A 9,800-nucleotide genomic window follows, 5' to 3' on the forward strand; every position below is an offset into this window, starting at 1 on the left:
AGTTCCTTAATTATACAGAAGTGCCGGTGTAATGGGGTCTGTTTTTGATATGTCAAATATAAGATTGGGTGGGAAACGTTTACATCAAATATTTATAAATTGAATGATGGTAGTTTCGAGGAAACAATAAAATTTGGTTGAAAATATAAATATATAAATTGGTGGGTATTTTGAATTTAAACAAAAATCTAACTAGTTTCGGATTCTGGGGGAGTACATGTGCTTAAATAAAAAATAATTTTCTGCATAAAAAGGTCCAAAAAAATTCCGCCTCGCTCCGCTCGGCGAAACATCCACATCATTTCAACCCTGGCTACGCCACTGCCTTGGAGGGAACAAGCGACCTTTAGTGGGGAAATTTATATGCTAGTCAATTAAGAGTGAGAACGAGTTAGAACGTATAGGAATGGTACGTTATACTTATTGTTCTTCGTCAATTCATGCTGGTTAGTCTCCCTAAACAAATCTTCATATTGATGTAAATCGCAAAATTGATTTGTGCTATTTCAGACACCCGCTGCAGGCATGGATTCACACATTGTACTGGTGACCGGTGGAAGTGGTTTCCTTGGTCAGCATGTCGTCAAACATTTAGATATGTATTGTGATGATATAACGGAAATAAGAGTCTTAGACATCAGACCGTATAAAAAGAATTTGGGTAACACACGTTTTAAATTTTATATTAAGTGTACTTAGCAGTCTCATTATCACACATTCATACACCTCTATTTCGAATTACATTTATTACAATCAGTTGATCACTTTGGACAGATCCAAGACAATATGACAAGCTTTTCCATTTGCGGTCAATCGTCTTCTTTTAAAACTTCTATTACAGAGCAGAAAATGTGTACAGTAAGATTATCACATCTCTCATTCAATATAATGAAAAGAATATTTTTTTTGAAGGCGTGCAAATTGTCTCAGATAACATCTTTTTCTTTGTTTACATAAAGTTGTTGGACGGCTTTGTTGTAGATTTTGAAGACAGAAAGCCAGTTACATCAATCATAGGAAATCTTTCAGATCCGGATGTCGTCAGGAAAGCTTGTAAAAATGTTAAATGTGTCTTCCATATTGCTGCATTGGTGGAATATAAGTTATTTCCAGATATCACAGCTTTAAATGAGATAAATATTCTGGGTATGTATAGTATGTATTTACGTTGTTTATGATAAATTAAATATAAATAATAGCAAATCGACTATGAAAGAAACGAATAGTGGATTTTGGGTGTTTTGGTGCGTTTTTTTTTTTTATTAACCTACATTATGAACGCTCAAACCTACACAATTGAAATCATGGAATATATAAATACGTATATACTGCAGCTGTGCTATCTAAGCAGTCAAATTGCATTGACCGTATATTCATATGTGATATACAGTCACTGACCGTATATCACCTTGTTTATGACGTTGACAATGTGTTTCCGTAGAGTTTTATTTATGACGTCAATAAAACATATAGGTTCGCGGAAATTTTACGTCTTCCGCTCAAAATTAAGAAATGGTGGTTTTTATCCTAAATACTTTATTTAGAAGAGTTATAAGAGTTGCAGTATATAAAGAATAACCATACATTGTCTCGAAATATCAATGTTATTTGTACTCGGCTAGAAACAGGTAGAAATGCTCGGCACAGCCTCGCTTTCTACCTGTTTCTAAGCCTTGTACAAATAACATTGATATTTCGAGACAATGTATGGTTATTCTATATTTAACACGTCGCATATACATATACGACAAAAATATCACCATTAAGTGAAAAATATATATAGAATAATAGGTAGTCTCGTTTTTGATACTGGCTATATCATGTGGAATATCTAGACGAGCCCTATTATTCTGTTTATTGGTAATTATGACGTCACACAATGTATTGCCTAATATTTTCAGTGATACAACAAGTACGTTGATACTGGAAAATATTAGGCAGTAAGATCAAAGGGAAAATATACGAATTACCGATAAAATATGATTACTTCTGGAAATTCATCAAGTACGCATCCTTGAAGATGACTGGTCTGCGCTCTTCGTCAGTATTTTAAAATTGTTTGGCCTCGCCTTTGTTAGATTCCCTTCGACTTATGAATTGTGAATATATCTTTGGTATATTTCTGCCTCTATTTATACCTATTTAATCATAATAACTAATTATGTATAGTATTGTTATTTGTTGCAATATCACAATTGATAATTTTTTTAAGGTACCCAAAATGTAATAAATGCATGTAAGGAAGAAGGGGTTGAAAACCTGATATACTGCGGAAGTATCTCGTCCTTTTTCGATGGACACGAGGTACTCGAAGGAACAGAAGAAACTGTACCAATTGCGAAAAATCCGCTAGGGGAATACGCTGTATCAAAAAAAGTTGCATTAGAAATGGTGATTAAGGAAAATGGAAGTGTTTTAGAAAACGGTTAGTCATACATTTAATTTCTATAAGTATGATTGTGGAATTTAAGATAAAACATTAGTTCATTTCAAAGCAACTATATGCATATGCACAGGATTATTTTTTATACACAGTTTATATTTAGAATAAAAACCGACATGGATAGAAAACATAAAAAGTAGCACCATTACAAACACAATTCCATTATAATATTCTTGTCATGATTAGAAACAAAAGCACAAAATGACACCAATGAATTGAAAATGACATATTAAACTAATTTTTAGTCACTGAGCATTAATTTGCTATTCGTCCGCACAAAATGACACCAATGAATTGAAAATGAAATATTAAACTAAATAAATTTTAGTAGCATTAATTTGCTATTCGTCCGGCTAGTAGCCGGACGAATAGTGCCAGGGCTATTTGTCCGGCCATTGCTATATGCGCATGTCATATAATGTGCGTTTGTAAATGCGTGTAATGTTATCTTCAGTAGCACCAAGGGGGCGCGTGTAATCTGATCACTGATTTTCAATTTTAAGATCATGGCTGAAAACGGTGATATCAATACTAAGTTTGTGATAAATTTTGCTGTTTTCGGAATTTGACAATGGAACACGGTATTATGTATGATATAATCTTATTAAAGGGACTCTAAAACATTGAAATCACAAGGAAAATGGGAAATTGATCGGAGAACTAAATTTTACAAGTGGGGATGTTGTAAATAGGATTATAAAAAGTGGGACAACAAAGATGGGATCAGGAGTAATAAAAGAAAAGAGAAATTTGGGAAGAAGAGCACACCGTGTCACCCCGACCCCCACACGTAAATGAAATAAAAAAAAAACAGTGTTTTTACTTCTTTTTTTTTGGGGGGGGGGGGAGGGAATTATAGAAAAAGCTCTCACCTTTCACTCAAAAAATGGATAACTCTATGTCAAAGGGTCTATAATTCTCTTTGACAACTACAGACATAATATTATGTTTGTACCATTTTCAGCTAGACAAAATCCTTTACGTTAACTTAAAATGCACGAGTCAAACACTACTCAAGTTTGTTTTACATGTAATTTCTTCTCTCTTCTTATATAAAAAATATGAGATATATATGATTTTTTTCTAACTATTCGTTATATTCACATTGGACTATATATTAGTATGAAGAAAACAACGATTTAAATTACCAGTGACAATATTTGGCCCTAACACTAAAGATTACAAAAATGTACTACCCCCTGGTGCTGCTGCAGATAATATTACACGCACACACAAATATTATAGTGACATGCGCATTGTAATGGCCGGACAAATAGATAGCAACTGCCATAAATATAAGAAGTTCTTACATCATTGAAAACTATCCACCGAAGACTAAGGAGACTATGAACGGTGGTATACAAAAACATAATTCTAGTACTGAAGTTCTAACATGCCATGGAATTCCAAAATATGAAACAATTCAAAATAGGAGAACTCGTACATGTAGTTACTAAACAACGTTCAAAGCAAGATAGCATCATGATTCATGATAAAGTAACACAATCAGCGACATTATATATATATAAAGGGCTCTACATATTTTTTTTAAGTTTTTAATTATCTCAATCAGCATGTCAATAATAACTAGTACATGCATGTTTTTAGAAATGTTAATTGTTATTTCTATAAATGTGTTTGCCTCTTTACGACAAAACCGGAAGTATAACAATACTGTGTGTTTATAATATTGTCAGCATTGATTGATTTATTGTTGGTTGCTAAATCTCATAGGCGGATCTAGGGGGGGGGCTGGGGGCCCGGGCCCCCTTCCCCTTTTCGTGGGAAAAATTTGGTTGATTATATAGGGAATCACTGATGCATGATTGGAGTGGGCCCCCCTTAGGTCAGTTAGCGCCCCCCCTCCCCCCTAGGAAAAGTTCTGGATCCGCCACTGAATCTCCATTAGCAAGCATTTCAAACATGTTCAGGACGAGAACAAATTAATAAATAAATACAATAGGTAGGTCCTGAAATAAAGGACGTCCGGGATGACTGAAGTCGGGGTAAATGATTGGGACTGCCACTGTCAAATAAATGGCATATTTGATAGGGACAAAAGTTTTGACTTGCAACAGTACACCTATGGACCCCTCAAAAATTTTTGTAATGGTTTATAACGTGCTGAGACCGTGGCAGCTACACGAGAAAGTGGATTTAACTTCCCGTCCCCATTCTGACCGGACGTGGCTACGGACTTGTACAATGTACATCACACGCAGCCAAACGTACTCAAGATTTTAGAAAGGGTTTAACTGCCGGTCATAACTTCATTTCTATGCCCCATTCTATTTTTTTAATTTTGTGTGCGTATGTATGTGTGTGTATTTGTGTACAAAGCTCTGATTCATTATCGGGTTTGGCTTTATTTTTGGTCCTTTTTTGTTTTATCAGCTTTTTGACGTTTGAACTAGTTTTTGACTTTCAATTTTGTCGGCACTAATTATCGAAATGCACATATTGCAACAAAATTGGTACAGTGAATGTTATTGTTATATTCGTTTTACTGTATAAAGAAACATCACAAAAATACTGAACTCGCTTTACTCCGAAGAAAATTCAGAACGGAAAGACCCTAATCAAATGGCAAAATCGAAATCACAAACACAACAAACGATGGATAACAACTGTCAAATTCCTGACTTGGTTCAGGCATTTTTTATGTAGAAAATGATGGATTGAACATGGTTTTATAGCTACCTATACCTCTCACTTGTATGACAGTAGCATCAAGCTCATTATATTGAAAACGTTGCATGAACAATAATGTTATATGTAGTACTCCTATTATTCTTATTGAATTTTCATACATAAATTTTATAGGGAAGATTCTCCAGACAGCATCTGTATTACCTACATCTATGTACGGAGAAGAAGACCGGAGACGATTAGAAGTGGCATCGTTTTATAAAGAAGGAACAGTGTCCAGGGTAGTCGGGAAGACAACAGCATTGTTACCTCTTGTTTACGTAGGCAATGTGGCAATGATGTTTGTAAAGGTCTATGAAAGGATGAGGAGAGATACTGGTATTGGCGGCCATTATTTTTTCACTGCTGACAACACTCCCCCTCAAACTGCGTTTGAGTCTGGACACATATACATCCCGAAAGAAAATGTCAAGATAAATTTGTCCTATTGGTATATACCAATGTTTGCAACCATGACAATGGTTACATTGTTGTATTACATTCTTTTACCAATAAGACCATTTTATAAAGTAAATTTGCCAATATCAAACTGGGTCATTTTACATATGAATAAAACTTGCCTTTACAAGAATGATAAAGCTAAGAAAATGCTCGGATATGAACAGCTATATGACTATGCAACTGCACTGAAGAAGACAAAGGCTTTTTTTGGTACTGTCAGATGAACATGAATAATTGTATATTTTCTCATCATATACTCATTTAGAGTGGGTTTGCAATTGATATTTGATAAACTAATTTATTATTACCGTCTATTTTGAATACAGTTTGTGGAACATAAAATAACCAGGCGTGCTTAATTATGTAGCCGTACTTTTTTTTTTTTGCACTAGTCCTGTACGTTTTATGTAAAATAAAAATAGGTTTGAAAATACCTGTACAAAGTCAGGAATATGACAGTTCTTGTCCATTCGTTTTTGATGTGTTTTGTTATTTGATTTTGCCATGTGATTATGGACTTCCGATTAGATTTTTCTCTAAGTTCAGTATTTTTGTCATTTCACTTTTTGCCTTTAATTCAAATATAAATAGTAGACAAATTCTATTTATGAAAAAGATTTCCGATCCATTTAGACAGTCAAGGGTCTAACTTAAACAAGTTATTGTAGAAAATAACAGGCCTATTGTTATTGTGGAAATTTTCTAGAGTTGTCTTTCTTGTATTGTTAGATTTTGCAATAACACCCATATGTTATTAAAGTTGCAATGAATAATTGTGAATGCAAATCCTTATTTTTTACAGGGTTTACCTCCCCTTCTTTCTGAGATAACATGTGGTGGTTATTTCAGTTACTATCTTTGGAAAAGTCACATTGTGTATGTAAATCCATATATCCAAGAGCGATTACTTCCCTCAATTCTGAGATAACAGGAGTTGAGAAAAATCTATTTACGAAGACAAGTATGTAGTTCTCCTTGATTGCTGATAACATACAGTATTATCACACATATTAGATTAATTTTGTTTTTATTAGGGTCTATGGATTGAATAGAGAGAATTGATAGAACATTTCCAGTTGAAAATTGTATTCCTATTTTGAACAAGCAGACTAGGAGTTTTACATGCTAGTTTAAGGTTCAGTAAAAACATGTCATCCTATCTAGACAGATAGGTATCTAATAATTAAGAAACAAAAATATTGATGATTAAAAACTTTTTCTTATACAGGAAAAGTTACCTTAAAATTACCCAGTTATTTGTTCTCTGCTCTACTAACACAATTGGCATATGGATATTTGTCTTGCAGGTAATCATACCACATCTCCCTTCCTGAGCAATCAAATTAAACAAACCCTTTCAATCAGCAAAACACATCACAAAAAAACACAATAAAATAATCAGATCAATAAAAATTATGCATATCAAATTATGTATAAAAAATGTAAACATACAGTAAGGCAACCAATCATTCATCAGCTTATCCTCCCTGAGCAAAACAATTAAACAAATCCTCCCTGAGCAATAAAATTCAACAAACCCTTCCTGAACAAAACAATTTAACAAACCCTCCCTGAACAAAACAATTTAACAAAAACTCCCTGAGCAATACAATTTAACCAACCCTCCCTGAGCAATACAATTTAACAAACCCTCCCTGAGCAATACAATTTAACCAACCCTCCCTGAGCAATACAATTTAACAAACCCTTCCTAAACAAAACAATTTAGCCAACCCTCCCTGAGCAATACAATTTAACCAACCCTCCCTGAGCAATACAATTTAACAAACCCTCCCTGAGCAATACAATTTAACCAACCCTCCCTGAGCAATACAATTTAACAAACCCTTCCTGAACAAAACAATTTAGCCAACCCTCCCTGAGCAATACAATTTAACCAACCCTCCCTGAGCAATACAATTTAACAAACCCTCCCAGAGCAATACAAAAACACCACAAAATCGGAGCAATAAACATTATGCATATCAAAATATTTATAAAGATGTAAATATGGTGCACAATGGTTAACATGATGATTAAAGTTTATGATCATGATAAAAGTGAAATTTACAGAATCATACTGAATACTGACATTGTAAAAATCAGGCTCAATAATCATGTTAATTAAACAGACAAAATTTGTAAAAAATACGGACAAATATAGTCAAACCATGAAACTATCAAAATCCCTAGTTAATTATTGTCAATTTCTTAAGAATAAATGACCTTTAACATGTTTAAAACCATTTTCACATTCTAAAAATAAAATTTCAAGTTTATAAAATAATATTCACTTTCAAATATTTCCAAGCAGTTATTATGGCAAGTATATTATCAGCAGTAAAATTAAAAAGATGTTTTAAACTGTAAAAAGTTATCACGTTGCAAAGAACTGTTCGATCAAAACATACATGGGAAGGGCCAGGCACTTGAGAATTGTAATAATCTATCATAAAAAATAAAAGTCATTTTGTTTCACTGGTACCAACTCAATTCTAGGAAAAAACAGAAGAGCATACCAGGAAGATTATTGAACAAATATCAAACTACTCATCATTCTTATGAAAACTTTTGAAAATAAACTTTTTAAGTATTTAGACAATTTCTTTTCTTCAACATTGTTTAATCATGTTTACCAATTACCAAAACACAAGCAAATTTTGAAAGTCAAGGACTAGACCATAGATGCATTTTACACTGAACAACAACCAATGTATCTATTATAGAATGCACTTTCATTTGTTTTGATGGAACAGCCCTCTAACAACAGCTTTTAATTTTTTTTAGGTTTATCTAAAGATCTTGAAATTTATAAAAAAAATCTAGAACAGCTTTCAAATACTACATGTAAGTCCGGTGGTGCTAAATTTTTTCAAAAATCTGTATGAATGGCAGAAAACTGCTTTTGCTCAAGACTCCACTTGTTCTTGGATATTTCTTTGAAAAATTGGATCCAGTACACTGAATCATCATGATCATCTATTCTGTTGATCTGAAATATAACAAAAAAGAAAATATGTGGATATATTTTTATATTATATTACATGTAACAGATATTTAATCTCAAGAATACAAGCAGTTCTAATTTGTCCATTTTGAGCATGTTTAGCAATTTGTTTTCTTGGCAGTTAATTTTCCATTGAAGATAAAACAATTCATCATTGATACTCAAACATGTCAAATGAAAGGTTTATTTCATCTGCCTTTTTTTGGGAAGAAGTTGTCAAAGTTAATAAAGCCAAAAAAAAGTTTGACCATGATCATGATAATTAAATTATTTTAAAAGGAAAAAAAATAGACTTTAAAATGATTCCACTTATTCATTTGTTTTACTCTTTCTTTAGATATATCAAGAACATGGATCATGTAACACCTGTACCACGTTAAGTCGATAAATGCAAAAATATAACTTGCTTACCATAGCTGGAAAAATAATTTTTCCATGCCTTATGGCGACATGATCTCCTACGTTCACCTGCACCTGCACTATCTTTGTTGAATTTGTGTCCACCTCTGCTGTGACAGATTGTAGACAAAATATATCGCATCTCCTCATTAGAACTGAAGTTGAAGTATGTTTATTTTTAAACCTATACTGACTGACTTGTCATTTCTTGTGCCTAGAAGCCTAGTTGGCAATCATACCCCTTTGCTACGTCTCACAGAAAAAGTCTTAAACAATCTATAGTTGGCACCTACCACTTGACATGCTAGAGGGGTCACCCTCTTCTTGCTGCTTGTTGTTTTTTCATCTGTGCAAGGGACATGAATGTCCACTTCAATCTAATAAAAAAAGAAAAAAAGTTTCTTTATGACACGATGCAAGAAAACCCTAGATAACAGGTGGGAGTTATTACAGATTCAACATCAAAAGACTGAAAAAGGACACTGTTGTGACAGATTGTAGACAAAATATATGGCATCTCCTCATTAGAACTGAAGTTGAAGTATATTTATTTTTAAAAAATCACTGAATTAATCTATTTTATCATGTTTATATATATGTTGTACTTTTAATTAAAAATTATCATATCGAGATAAATAATACCTTATAGCTGGCACACTTTCATCTGCTAAAGCCAATGTCCTTTTCACTGTTTTTTTTTTTTTTTTTTTTTTTGGTTCTTTAGAGTTTGTAGACTTTGTGGTACTGAAGAAAAAAAATCACTGAATTAATCTATTTTATATACTTGTACATGTTGTACTT

The 9,800-nt window shown here is 33.0% G+C and overlaps 1 protein-coding gene across 1 annotated transcript; it reads left to right on the top strand.

Annotated features, from left to right (window-relative positions):
• Positions 1–412: 412 nt before the first annotated feature.
• LOC143056745 (3 beta-hydroxysteroid dehydrogenase/Delta 5-->4-isomerase type 1-like) lies at positions 413–5,905 on the top strand. Its single transcript, XM_076229894.1, has 4 exons — positions 413–661; positions 982–1,146; positions 2,213–2,425; positions 5,267–5,905. Exons 1-4 carry the CDS (start codon positions 526–528, stop codon positions 5,815–5,817), a joined length of 1,065 nt encoding a protein of 354 aa, XP_076086009.1. The 5' UTR covers positions 413–525; the 3' UTR covers positions 5,818–5,905.
• Positions 5,906–9,800: the final 3,895 nt, after the last annotated feature.

The sequence above is a fragment of the Mytilus galloprovincialis genome, chromosome 13 (assembly GCF_965363235.1).
Source record: "Mytilus galloprovincialis chromosome 13, xbMytGall1.hap1.1, whole genome shotgun sequence".
Taxonomy (NCBI): Eukaryota; Metazoa; Mollusca; class Bivalvia; order Mytilida; family Mytilidae; genus Mytilus; species Mytilus galloprovincialis.

Coding starts and splice junctions, on each gene's coding strand:
- LOC143056745 (XM_076229894.1), top strand. CDS start 526: ATGGATTCACACATTGTACTGGTGACCGGTGGAAGTGGTTTCCTTGGT. Junction 662..981: donor ACCGTATAAAAAGAATTTGG/GTAACACACGTT, acceptor GCTTTGTTGTAG/ATTTTGAAGACAGAAAGCCA. Junction 1,147..2,212: donor AAATGAGATAAATATTCTGG/GTATGTATAGTA, acceptor AATTTTTTTAAG/GTACCCAAAATGTAATAAAT.